The 14,002-nt window shown below is 36.6% G+C and overlaps 1 protein-coding gene across 3 annotated transcripts; it reads left to right on the top strand.

Annotated features, from left to right (window-relative positions):
* Positions 1 to 210: 210 nt before the first annotated feature.
* On the top strand, positions 211 to 3,736 carry hui (hase und igel). 3 transcript variants are annotated; one of them, XM_068287996.1, is made up of 4 exons: positions 211 to 228; positions 2,499 to 2,595; positions 3,025 to 3,280; positions 3,351 to 3,736. In XM_068287996.1, the coding sequence occupies exons 2-4, from the start codon at positions 2,538 to 2,540 to the stop codon at positions 3,655 to 3,657; spliced, it is 621 nt and encodes a 206-aa protein (XP_068144097.1). In that variant the 5' UTR covers positions 211 to 228; positions 2,499 to 2,537; the 3' UTR covers positions 3,658 to 3,736. The 3 variants fall into 3 exon arrangements, with proteins under 3 accessions (XP_068144097.1, XP_068144096.1, XP_068144095.1); XM_068287995.1 differs by lacking the exon at positions 211 to 228 and adding an exon at positions 2,273 to 2,374; XM_068287994.1 differs by lacking the exon at positions 211 to 228 and adding an exon at positions 2,275 to 2,378.
* The last annotated feature ends 10,266 nt before the right edge of the window (positions 3,737 to 14,002 follow it).

Genomic DNA, 14,002 nt, shown 5'->3' on the forward strand with positions numbered 1-14,002 from the left:
GATCGCACGTGTCTCAGTGATGCAATAAGTGGGTCCAAAGAGGCTGCTAGCGTGTTAAAAAGGTCTTCATTTTGTCTAACATGAGAAGTTTTTAATGTATTAGTGTATCTGAACCTTTTGTAGTCCTTGTTTTTACATTGCTGTGCTTCTTCGGATAGCTCTCCAAGTGGTAAACACTGATATTCTATTAAATCCTTTCCGTGAGCCAAAATCCTATGTACCGTTGGGGTAAGTTTTTTTTGCGTATACAATTCAGTCAAGAGATGAGCAGTCTTTGAAGTATATTCGGCAAATTTTTCACCACTTACCATTTCCTTGCAATTTATAACATTCAAGATGACAGCCAACCTTTTAATGATCTCTTGACTAACACCTGTTATAAAAGATGTCACTTCATCATTTTCAAAAAATCTCCTTGAAGTATTTCCATCATTCGTGTTTCGGTATTACCCTTTTTGTATTAATTAGGTAAACAACTTAATATTTACATCCATTTAGGTAAACGGAAATAAAAACGACCAACCCACAAATAGGACAAACTTTTCATCAACTTAAATAACAAGTCTTGTCAATAATAAGTCTTGTCATTTTTTCCAAAGCAGATAATTAGTAATTTATCATTGTAGAAAGGCATATATGTAAGGTAGTATTTGCAAAACAGCTTTACGCAATGTTATCATTTAAATACAAAGAAGCGACATGCCAATACGCATGCGCTCTTCTTCTTCCTTATACCTGCAGCGCATTTTTTAGGCGAGGTTGCCTTAGTTTTATAGCTTACGCATCGCTGTCGCAGGTCTCCGCATATTGGGACTATATACATCTGATAGGTAAATATTTCACCTACCTAGTGTATGTAGTCCGGTATTGATACTCGTTGAGTCTTGCTAGTTTTATTCCATCAAAGTTCAAAAAATGACAATATTTAGTACATTTTTCAAACGCTTCTAGTTCAATAACTATTTAAGTAATTATTAAAATTTATAAAACATGCTATTAATAAAGAACATACTTTTCAGATAAAACCAAAAAATCCAAGATCGATTGTTGAAATCGCCCAATATTCAGTTTTAAAGTTGCGATTTTTTTTAAAAATTATCATTTTTTCCTTTTCACTAAAAAAGTCTCAACTTTGGGCGCCTCTAGCACCCATGAATCTCAACCGATTTCAAAAATTTTTCGGATTCATAATCTCTGAAGTATTTCCTATCGATTGCATATATCATTTTTGCCAAACGCGATCATGAAAAAACGTATTTTTGCAACGCTATCCGAGCAGAGGCCCAACTGTGCGTCGCATGTCGTTTGAATAAAAATTTTTTGCGCTCTTTCGTCTTGGGTACATTTGAACCGATGGCAAAATTGTATAAGCAGCTGATTTCAACCAGAAATTCCCAAAAATACTAAATTAAACATATTTTAATATTTAAGCGAAATTTCGTTAATTCGATTCATCAAACATGTAAATGAATAGACAAAAAATATTAACGCGTGTAGTCCATAAAAGACGTCAAAGGCAAACAAAAAAAAAAAACAGAATAAAAAATGAAAATATATAAATTATGAGAATATAGTGAATTGAAAAACCATTGAGCATATAGTTCAATCAGGTTATTGCCCTGGGCAAAGTACATATATACATATACAAAGGAGAGTACCACCTCAAAAGAAGACCAAACGAATAAGGTCAGAATGACAAAACACCGTCAAGATCACTTGGCCACAGAAGACTGTGGCCCAGCTCCATGGAGACGAAGACATTGTGGACATATTGAACAACAACAACAACCAAAGTAGCCAGTGGCAAGTAAATAAAGTAAATTAAAACAAACAAAACAGGAAAAACAAACCTCAACAAAATCCCCCCTAAACGAAAAAAAAAAAAATAGCAAAACTTATTTGACTATTTTTTGTGATCTGGTTTTGCATGTTTCTTTTATTAGCATCTAGAAGTTTTTGTATAAACTTTAAACATATACAGAGAGTTGAGAGAATAATCGTTTAACTAACTAATAAAATTCTCTCTTTTAGAACCCTTTAAACGCAATGATTCATCCAACTCAAGTTTAGGTTTATGACTTTTGTGTAAAGATTTCTTTGTTATTCTTAGCATTATTTCGTTTTGGTTTTCGCATTTCGGTGTCTTCTCTTCTCTGCTCTTCTCTTGAGTTGTTTGACAGCTTCTTCCCCGTCTTCGTCTTGGCACTACGTCAGCTCTATAATTTCCATATAAAAGCCCCAAGCAACGGGCATCGAAAGTTTAGTCGTTTTGGAACTTTACGTGTGCTCAACCCACTGAGATTCCGTCTAATTGTGTTGCCGGTTTCTTTCTTGCTCGTTCGTTGCCTGAGTCTTTCGTTCAGCTGTGCTGTGTGTGAGTGAGTGCCCACCTTGATTGTTCCTAGACGGCATCGGGCATCATTATCATATTATCATTGCTGATATCATCAGCTCTTGGTGTGTTATTGTGCTCATCTGTGTTTACTGTACAATTACAGATTTGTCGTGGCATTTGTTTGGATAAATTAAACAACATAATGAAATACACATTGATTGCTCTTGCCCTCTTCGCAGCGGCTGCTTCTGCCTCTTCCGGTAAGTTGTATTACCTGAGATTATATTGTGTTTAAGGTGTTTAAGTCTTTGGGATTACATCATCGCACCCGGTTCAGACTCGGATGTTTTGTTCTGTCTTTGCTCAATCATTGTTATTATCAAGTTAATGAATAATTTTATTAGCCACCCGAAGTATATGTTAATATCCGTATACAAAATACATATAAACCTTTAAAAAACTGGCTAGATCTGGAGTTTGATTTACTGGACAAACTGGTTGTGATGTCTTTTTTTGCAAGAAATCAAAACGTAACGTTATAATCTTTATTAATCCCCAAAAACTTTCCATAACACACACAGAAAAAGTAGTAAAAAATTGACAATTAGTTCGGTCTCCGGTCTGAAATGGCAACGCGAAACTTTCTTTCGATTCGATTGAGGTACTCAAACTCCACTTTCTTTTTGCAGCTGGCCAATTCGTGCCACGGGCCTTCTTCACATTGGACTCTGAGGGTCATCAGTCGAACGTGCATCCCGTCAACGAGCATATTCTGAGACGTTTGCGTCGTCAAGTCTTCTCATCGTCGTCATCTTCCTCCTCGTCGTCCTCGTCGTCGGGCAATGGCCAGAACTTTGCCTCAACCTCTCAGGTTGTCCAGCATCCCGATGGCTCTGTAACCTCGGGACAATCCTACACCCAGCAGGTTGTTCCTGCTGTAGGAGGGTAAGCCCAGTGCACATTCTAATGACCAGGACTTGCCTCATTAAACCGTTTGTTTCCTCCTGTTTTGCAGAATCATTCAGAACCGTTTCAGCGATGATTCACCAACAAGTGGAAGTGCCTATGGCACCAATAACTACAATGCCTATGGAACCAACAATGCTGGCAGCTATGGAGCCAACTACAATCCCTCCTACTCCACCGGCGGTTCCATTTCCAGCAACACTGCCAGCTTTGGCTCCGCTGGCATACCCATCACCCAGATTCATCAAACTGTCACACAAACAGATGCCTCTGGCAACTCGGTAACCACCACCCTAACTGGCCACACCGACCAGAGCGGAAACCTGCACACACAGACCCAGAAGACACAGTACTAAGGGAAGAGAAGTTTAACCTATTTTATTTTTTTCGAAAATCTAATTGTATTTGGAGCAGTAAAGATGTAGTTTTAAAATATTTCAAACTGGTCGATTAATTGCTTCCGAGTGGCTGCATTGCCTTGCATCCAACCTGACAGAAGTTTATTCATTGCGGTTTCAACTGGCAGACACTTTAGATGATTGCATCCTCCTCCTCCTACTCCTGAGCCTTTTCATCTGCTCTGGCGTTGGGTTTAATCTCGCAAAAAGTGCAGCGCCTGCTCCGGTGAGCACAAACAATTGGTTGGGTGGGCGTGGTTGGCGGGCAGGGTGGCAGTGTTGGTAAATGCTTTTAGCGTATTAGCTCAGCCAAGCGGAATGGATGACGATGATGAAGTGCTGCTGCGGCATAGGCTGTTAACGTTGATTAAAAAACTACTCGCAGTCGTTGACACAGCGCCAAACTATGTGCTCGTGATCCCGGCAAGGCTGCTTAATGAAAAGCCTTAGCAAAGGACAAGATATGAATATGTTATTTGCTTAGGGAATTAGCCAAATCTCAACAGGTGCACGCACTTTCGTGGCTCACACTCGCACATGCCACACACACACAAACACACACACACCCTCAATCCTTTAGCCACCAACAAATTTTGGGGAAAACTTTTCACCAAAGTTCACAGCGTACAAGGCTTTTTGGAAAAGTTTTTAATTATTATAATTAATTACTTTGATCTCTCCAAACGAGTTCAGTGCGTCCGGGCCGTAACTCTGGCAAAACTCTGTCTTGGCTATTAATTTACTTGATTATGTTGAGGTTTACGGGTAAATTCGTTTAGAATCCTTGGCTCTCCACTTTTCTTCAGGCCTCCAACTCCGAATCTGACTCTGACTCCGACTCTATGGACTTTTATTTAAATTTATTCCACGTAATTGTGCAAATGTAATGAATTTATTCGCGACGACATTGAATCAAACTTGAGCAACTTCTCATTCTGACAGTGACATATTTTCATTAAAATGTATCACATATGAGAATCATGGAAAATGGGTTGAAATATGTAAGGGGCCCACATTGGCTGAAACAAGCTCATTAAAATTTTAGACCCATGTTTAAATGAGCTTCATCTTAAACTAAAATCCATAAAAGATGGCTATGAAAGATATTCAGAAATGTTATTTTGATAATTATTATTTTACTAAAGATCATTTAGGGTGAAAAGATTTAAAAGTTGAATAAAATAGGACTAATAATTATGTTCATTATCCCTTTATATGACATTCATAAAGAAAAAAGCCCAAGATCGGCCAATCACTTGAAATGCATTTCTTTCCAAGTGGACCTCAACTTCCCCATTCACTTCTTTGAACTTCGAACAGGCTAATTTTACTTATGACCAAAAATATGTTAATTCTGTATAGAAGAGACAAGTAATTAGAGATTCTGACGAACAGTAAGAGGAATGACATAATTAGTAAGTTTATTTTGTGATGACAAGTTTCGATTGAAAGTTTATTTGCCATATTCTAGACATGGCTCGGTAAACGTTAACTTTAGAGGTCGCCAAATGCCAGAGGCTAGATGATCAAGGTCCCATACAAATGTGATCGACTTTGATCAAAATGGAGTACAGTTGATGAAATACATATTTGACTATCAGAATCTAGATTGAAAAGCAAAGCATGGGATCGAAATTAAACTACTCGATGCGATGATTTCTTAGGCATTGACAATCGATTTACAAATCCTTAATACGATTCTCCTTCTCTTTCTTTTCAATCCTTTCACTAATACAAACTTTGACTAAATGTCTAATTTGTGCAGGGAAAGAATGGGAGGTTATGTAGTGAAACTATTATACTACCGATTACTTATCTTAGAGGAACGTCATTATAATCCGTTGATGTCCATGACAAATGACAAATTTGATCTATTCGAAAGGTTTTTTAAAAACTTGAACCTTTCTTGGGTGGGTTTAACACTTTGAATCAGAAGCGTTTCCTAAAGGAAATTCTCCAAACCAACTGCCCTATCATTGACTTGTATATACGCAAAAAGTTTAAAGAAAAACGACTTTCAAATGGAATCGACTGAAATGAGATACAAACATACATAGCTAGTTGCCGTGTTCTGAATTTTTGATGCAACACAAAAAGATTGGCGTTGGTTGTACAACAAAAACCAGAAGCAACAAAGAAAAAGCAGTCCACTCATCCACTCCACACCACTCCACTCCACTCCACTCCACTCCACTCCAGTCCAGTCTACTTGCAACTGACTCCACTGATTGATAGGGAGTCAGAGTACGAGTAAGAGTCTCAAGCGGAGACAACTTGGAGCGCAACAAATTAAGCATCTTGTGTGGTCCATTGAATGCGGTAGATCGACGCCACCTGGCCAGAGGACGGCGACTCCAACATGGATAGTGAGTGACCACCGCCGGCGAATGCCAAATTCAGTTGGACACGAGCGCCGATGTCGCCGATCCAAGTGACATTTTATTGTCGTCGGGGCAAGATGATTGTTTTTTTCCTTCCATCTTCTCTTTCTTCTGCTCCTCTGCTATTTAGAGGCATGAAAGCGGCGGCAAGTCCTCACATGGATAATTGACAACAGTTAATTCCATTGAGCGAGCATTGGATATGTCGCAAATTTAATTATTGAAGTTGACTGTGGGTGGGCATAGGGGGAATAGCTTTCATCCCCGCCTCCATTCCAGCATACCTGTTTCGTCCTCTCTGTCATAGAGTTGGAATTTTTGTCCTTAAAGGACATAAACAAACAATATGGTTAAAGGAAGCGAGATGAAGCGAGTTGAAGCGAGGAAAGAAATAAAAAAGAAATCAAACTGAAAATTGCCTGACAAATTTTTTTGCCATTTCAGCTGAAGCTAAGGGACAGACTACAGGAACAAGAAAAAAATCAAAATTTTTGCTATGCTCTTGCTCAACAGGTACATCGATTCTGAGAGCGCTTTGCGAATATTAGATGAGAGACAAATGTGAATCTTTTTCACTTTAAACTGTTGTAATTCCCAACTGGTTTGTGTCAATACAACCTCAAGCTTCTTCTTTCGAAAGATAAAGCAGCCTGGTCATGATAAGTCAGCTTAGTAATTGGTTATAGATGGATTACCTATTTGATCTTATGAGTTATGTTAACTCAGAGAAAAATTTGGTTAAATAGTATCACAGAATTGTCAAGAGTATTTAAGCTTCGACTATCGGTAAAGACTTTAGTTTGATGGTTTTCTTTTTGACTTTTTTCTGTGCAGTCATCGGAAGCGGAAGCAGCTCATGCTGATGATGACGAGAACCAGGACCAGGCTAAGTGACGTTCACTTGGACAGTTGGGTTGCACAGGGAAGGATTTTAAGGTTGGCTTTGGAGTGGCCATGGAGTGCACTTCGTTTACTGTTGACTTAAATCGTTTAGGTAAAGTTAAACAACTTGTTCGGTTAATTGTTAAACAATGTCCAGTTAGCTGAGCAAAATCCTTCAAGTGAGTCCTGCAGAATAATTGATGGCAAAAGCAAAAAACGAGAATGCAATGCTTTAAGAACAGAAGCCTTCTTATTTGTCTGTTTATAACCATTTTGCTGTAGCCAAAATTTAATTACTGCGGCTAATGAACCTTTCTTTTGGGTACACACACACACACACAAATACAATATGTGCACTACCCTGACAATTTTTTTTTTTTTTTACTTTGTTCATTTGTTACTTTTCTTCCTGGCAGCCTCGGCCAAAAAAGGGTGAAATTCGACCCCAAAAAATATACAACATTAGCATCTACATACATACGTACATAGATTTCCGTTGCATATCCCCAGGGAGAAGGAATGACTACTACTCAATCTGCCCACATTCAACCACCCAGTAGTCGGCCCAAAATGGATGACAATAAGCAAGGAAATCCAAATCAAACAGAATTCAAGTTCACGGTCCTTCGAAGTTCCAATAGATTGGAGACTTTTTTCGCTTCATGTTGCCAGAGAATTGCCAATAAATTGTTGAATCGAAACTTTGTACCCAATGTTGAGACCCACCAAAAGCCATGGACCATATATTATTCTCATTCAATGTAAATTAGTAGGTCATTCTAGCGCTATAAACTCGTCTAGTATTACTTCACTTTAATATTATTAATATTTCTAAGTCTTCTATTAAGACGTCTGGGGCGAAGGCACTCTTGAAAATCTAACATGAACTTTAAAACCAACCTGAACCTTTTAGGAACCTCAATTTTAGAATGAAATGTAGACACTATATAATTTTTGTCTAAATTTCACAAAATCTGCTCGCGTAATAGGGGATGTCCCTAGAAATAGGAATGCTTAGATAAAACAAATCGAATTCTTCTTGGATATCTTAGCAAAACCCAAAGAAACAAACATTCTTATTAGTTATTTATTAAAATCATTTTATAGTGTTTTTTCCTAGAGCTAGATTAACATACAAACTAGTTAAATTAGAACTATTATTGACATCCTTTATATATGATAAGTGATCCTAATTTAATTTTAAAGAAAGCTACCATACCAAGATCTATGTACATATGTATATATGTATATCTTACGGTCCTTTGGAGGAAGTAGAGTGAAAACCTAAGTTAAACTGACATTAGCACGGCTTATCTTGGTTGTATTTCAGATTTCACACTGTCATCCAATTTGTAGAAGGTTTAAAAGAAACGTTTTAAAGTTGCTGTTGTTATACAGTCTTCGTTTTCCCCTGGTAGCTTTTGTATATAGTGGTCCGATCAGGTAAATCAAAGATATACAAATATCTTAAATATATGTATATGTATATACGAACGGAGAGACTACTGTACGGATGGACATTTACATATAAACTCATACATATATGCATATGTGATAAATTTGGTTCCGCCGTGATTAAAGTTTTCTTTTGCTTTGGCCTATCATACTAATAAAGATATTAGTCCCAATGGTCCCTTAGAGCCTGATGTAAAAACCATTGACAAATTTCAATATTCTACTAAACACATTTAGTATGTACACTATATAGATTTAATTTAAATGGTAATAAATATAACCCTTCTGTTGACCTTTACTCCAGAACTCTCTAGAGAGCTTCTAAAGTTGGCTTATAATAACATATTTAGCATTATGATTCTTTTGAAAATCGAAGAAACGAATCACAATATTAAAGAGTGTATAAAATGTATGATATTCCCATTCAATTGTTGTTCTATTCTCGCTCTAGCCTGGCCATCTTAACAGTTGAGACATTTGAATTCAGAGAGAAAAAGCGCGCGTCGATAAAGCAGTTCATATTCAAACGCAAGCTGTTCTCTTTGCTTTTACTGTGGCTTTTCCATCTCTCTCTCTCTCTCTCTCTCTTAATCGATTCTGAATTCTCTTAACTACAAACGGCTAAAACACTTTGTTTTTATTGGCTCTGACAATTGTTGGCAGTGTCATGGATTTATGGCACAAAAGCAATAGCTTCAGTTCCTAACAAAATCATGTAAATTTCTCGGATCGAAAATTATGAATTCATGGCTAGAGATTTGATTTGTTGTATTGAGAAGTTTAGAGGACTAAAGGATCCGCCTCATTCTAATTTGTCTGCGCCGAGTTTTATTTATTACGGTAAAGTAATTCATATGCATTAACAATTTTTTTTTTTTTTTATTGAGGGTATCGTGGGCTATGCATTTTAAATTTTTACTTCATTTAATAGAAATGTTCTGGCAATTAAATGAAAAAAAAAAAAACATACTCAAAAAAATTCTTTTTTCCACTTTTTTTAACAAAAATAAAAAACTCACGAAATTTCATTGTTTGCATATTTAATAAAGCTAATCAAACACGTCCAAGACCCAAAGGCAAACTCTCCGACCGCTCACCCTCACGCCCATCCCCTTTTCTGGGTTTTTCAAGGGGAGTGAGGGGTTGTGCAATGACAGCATCCTCTATATAATTTATTGGCAAATACTCAAGGACACAAAGTCGGGGAAAAAACGAAAACAAAACTGTGAAAAACTCAGCGGGAAACCGCGTGGCAGTCAAACTAATTTGTTGTCATTTTTATGCGACAAAAGTTGAGAAAAACAACAATAAAAACACCGAAGTAGGTCGCCAATAGAGAGATCGAGGGAGAGAATTCAGATTGCAGCTGCCACAAAAATGATGAATACCTTCTAAATATTTTAGTCTTAGATAGACACTTCCAATTCCCCAAAACGAACGAATGTCAAACTTATAAATCGAAGGGCTTCTGATATCAGCATACCCTTACTTAAAAAAACAAATTAGTTAGAATCTTTAGAATAACAATTCCTTACATATTCCTTTCAACTGAAAAGTATCCTAACGATTCTAGGATTCAATTCTGTTTTCATTAGCGTATTGAATATGGATTTGTATGTACATACATCTACATATGGGAGGCGTTGAAAATTATCCAATTTTTGCCAGATTTTTATAAAACATGTTTCATTCGACGGGAAATTCAATTAACTTTCGTACGTAGACCAACAAAAAAGTAGTTTAGTATAAGTTAGTGTCGTAAAACGTCGTCAAGCCAAAAGACCTAAAGAATTACAAACAAAAACCAAGAATATCGATTTTAGTTTATCTTAGATTTCGTAGATCTACAACTTCTTCAACGGGTACACATGTCTCACTCACTATATAATTAAAGATTTTAGAAAGACTACTAAGCTATTGACCAGCTGGATATGGGAGTTTTTTGTTGGAACGCATCTGGCAAAAAATTGGCTAAAGCTAAAGCATTATCTAAATACAATAATCAACAAACTACTGAACAAGATTTTTTCATAAAATTAGAGAGAAATCAATAATTAGAAACGTGATAACCTAGTGACCACCACTGTATATATAGATATAGTATATGTACCTATAGACAAGACTGGCGGCATTCATTTCCAACTTTAAGAATCTAAAGTTCTAAGTTTCCTGTTTTAGATACTATCTTGTTACAAGGTCTATTCGAAGGGGGATACTGACAAAAGAAGTGTCCAACTATTCTGAAGATCCTCTTGAATCGCTGTCTTTCCGTGTCTAGATGTTGTTGTAGATCGAGTAAATCCTTTGCTAATCTTAATAGTCGTAAGATAACTATTACAGACTATTATCAATGAGTGAGATTACAATTCGAATGTCAAAGCATAATTTTCAACGTTGTAAACTTCTGGTCACAATTGAAGTATTCACTTTACTCGGAGGGTGGAGGAACTGCAACCGCAAAAACCAACAAAAGTCAACAACAAATGCTCGTAATTAACAACTCGGAACAAATTTTTTGAAGTGTCACCCGCACTTCAAATCATACAAAAAAAAAAAAAGAATAAACGGCCCGCAATGTTATCGTTATGAAAGGATTTTCTCGCATATGGACTGAAATTGATGATTGGTGAGTGGCAAGTGGTTCAACGTAATCAATTTATCCCACCAGCAGCAGGAGCAGAAGCAGAGTCATCATCACCAGCCTCATTTCAAATGCGAATTTAAGTTGCCATTGTTGCAGTTGAGCTCGTTCGTCCACCCCCTGCAGCATGAATCCGAGTTAGGGGTGATTTACCCTGCGGCCGGCCGCTTTGTCTGCCCACCAACATCATTACTGGACTCTCTTGTTCGTGTTCCTGTTCCGAGTGTAATGGAATATCAGTAACATATGCGAAACAAAGGGCCAAGATGTTCCAAAACGCAAATTGCAAACGAAGCGAAAGGACATACGATATGACTGATCTCGAGTTGAGAGTGAGTGTCCTTCAAATAATAATGAAGAACTAAACAATTTAATAAATTACATTTCAAGAACAATTTGCAACTGAAACAATTCTACTACTCGGTGCTCGATACCCTTGGGTTCCAAAGTGTTTCAACTTCTACCTCAGTGTAAGCAGACAGCTAAAATAACACAGGTTGATAAAATAAATCTGAATCAGAGGAGGCATCTCCTAAACTAGAGACTTGCATATCCTAGAGATGCCTCAATCCAAGAGTATATGTACATACATATGTATGTATATTTAGCAGGGTTAACCTAATTTTAAATTATGTATGTACATATGTATGTACATATGTATGTTGTATGTATGTTGTAGTAAATTTCTATAAATGCAATTTCAAGATAAATAAAACAAATTTCTGATATCGATTTTTGATTACGTTCTCGGGCACTCATATGAACATTGATCTACATACATACATACATACAATGTATAAGAAGAAATCTTAATTATATTAGAGGTAGCCGGGCCACGGTGACTTCTGATTGATTCTTCGGTGAAGAATTCCCCATAGATAGGGATGGGCAACTTGTGCTTGTTCTTCTGGTACATAACTAGGCGGGCCATCTTTTTGATATTGGAATGCAGTAGTTTTTTCGACAGCTTGAAGCCAAGCGACAGATCCAACAGTCGCAGTTTTGGGCAGCCAAGTACTAGCCGCATCATGACAGCGTTAGTTAAATTTAGGCAATAGGCTAGCGTCAAGTGCTGTTTCCGCAATTCCTTACGAATGTCATGAGCATTCGCCCATCCATACCTTCGGCATTGCAAATGTGTAAATGTTCCAGCTGCTGTGATTTATATTCGACCAGCTGATCAAGCAGTTTTGCCAAAATGGTCGTGTTTACACCTTGAATCTTAATATGATTGAGATTCGGCTGCTTGGCAATCGTTTGATATGGGACATTCTCATAGATTCTATTGTATATCTACGATATATGTGTACTTACTGTGCACAATTGTTCTTTATACACCTTTTGTAGGACATCGAATGTTATAGTCGCACGACAAATTTTTTTTTTTTCTGGTCTCACAATGTGGCAGGATTGCCACCCTGAGCATCGTCGAACGTCGATAGCTCAAAAGTCGATAGTCAATATTATCGATATATGAAAATAACACAAACTTGAACTCGATCTCATTGCAGAGCAATCAAAAAAAAGAACATACATACATGTACAATGTTTACATATGTACATATGTATGCCTAATGTGTTTTGTAAATTTAAAACTTCTGCCTTCAAGACTGAGAAATTTTTTCTAGTATCTTTCTTATTATCTATTGTGTATCGATGTTTTACCATTTCTAACGTGGTTAATTTTATTTCCTACACTTGTATTAATCTAAAAGGAATTTCGATTAACCACACAACGAGAATTAAGGATAAATTGAACAATTTCGATATAATCATTTTTTTTTTAAGTGCAAGAAATTGACCAGACTAAATTGGGTAATTTTGTGTGAGAATGGGATGACAAAATGTACCAAACATTTTTTGAATACAGTAACCAACTAAATTGATCAAATTATAAATAATTTAATAAAATGAATTTCTCTTGTAATTTGTTGGTAATTGTATTCAAATATAAATGTTAATCTTGGCTTTTCACGATTATTCCACCTATTATTACAGATAGAAGTATAAACAGTAAAATTAAGCTAACTACATCGCGAATCAGAACTAAAGTCCGAAAATTGAAAACGTTATAGATTTGTGACCACCACTGTTTGTATGTAAGGGAGAATGACTTGTTATAATTCAGTATTTGGGTAATAATGCAGTAGTAATCCAAATTAGCCGATTACTTGCTAACAATAGTGTTAAGATGCAATGATTCATGCAAGTTTTCAATCAAATAACACTAGAGATAACGATAGAGGACGAAGATAAACGCTAAATAATACAAAATATTGTATACCCCATACATATATGTACATTTACATATAGGAAAGACTGGCCGATAAAATTTCTAAAACTATTTCTAAGATACGATTTCAAAATCCGAATTTGGGCACTGAACTAGTTTTTATTCAACATTTTTGTTTTAGCCCGCACTTCAATTTATCAATCAGCCAAACATTTGCAATTTCCGCATATCTTTTAGCCAAATTTATAGGTATTTTAAAATTTAAGCCTAAGAGACATTTATTTTACTTATATCTATATATGTATGTACATTTTCCATGCAAGTGAATCCGCCCCTCTAGCCAGAGTCCTTTTATGTTCCTAATGTCGCATAAACAGTGCTTAATAATGCACTAACCTTGGCCGTGTCTTCACTAAACCATGTAAAACTGTGGGATAACAACCCAACTGAACCCCACCCAATCCGAGGTGAGCGCAAGCCAGGCCAAAAAACAGAACGTCGACAATGATTAATATTTAATTCGTGTGCGTTGAATATATTTTTCCATTTTGTATTTTGGGAAAATTTAATGGTTGAGGAGTTTGTTTGCTTTACGAGTGTGTGTGTGTGTGTGTGTGCCTCTGCTATCCTTTGTTTTGCACACAAATTCGGTGACGACCTCTGGGATCTGCCCTTTCACGTTTACCTGTGTTTGCGCTCATTTCCAGCTAT

Source organism: Drosophila tropicalis, unplaced genomic scaffold (genome assembly GCF_018151085.1).
Source record: "Drosophila tropicalis isolate 14030-0801.00 unplaced genomic scaffold, ASM1815108v1 contig_573, whole genome shotgun sequence".
NCBI lineage: Eukaryota > Metazoa > Arthropoda > Insecta > Diptera > Drosophilidae > Drosophila > Drosophila tropicalis.

Excerpts from the sequence above, each read along its gene's own strand:
- hui (XM_068287996.1), top strand. The coding sequence starts at position 2,538 with ATGAAATACACATTGATTGCTCTTGCCCTCTTCGCAGCGGCTGCTTCT. Across the intron at positions 2,596-3,024 it reads GGCTGCTTCTGCCTCTTCCG|CTGGCCAATTCGTGCCACGG; the intron begins GTAAGTTGTATT and ends TTCTTTTTGCAG. Across the intron at positions 3,281-3,350 it reads GTTGTTCCTGCTGTAGGAGG|AATCATTCAGAACCGTTTCA; the intron begins GTAAGCCCAGTG and ends CCTGTTTTGCAG.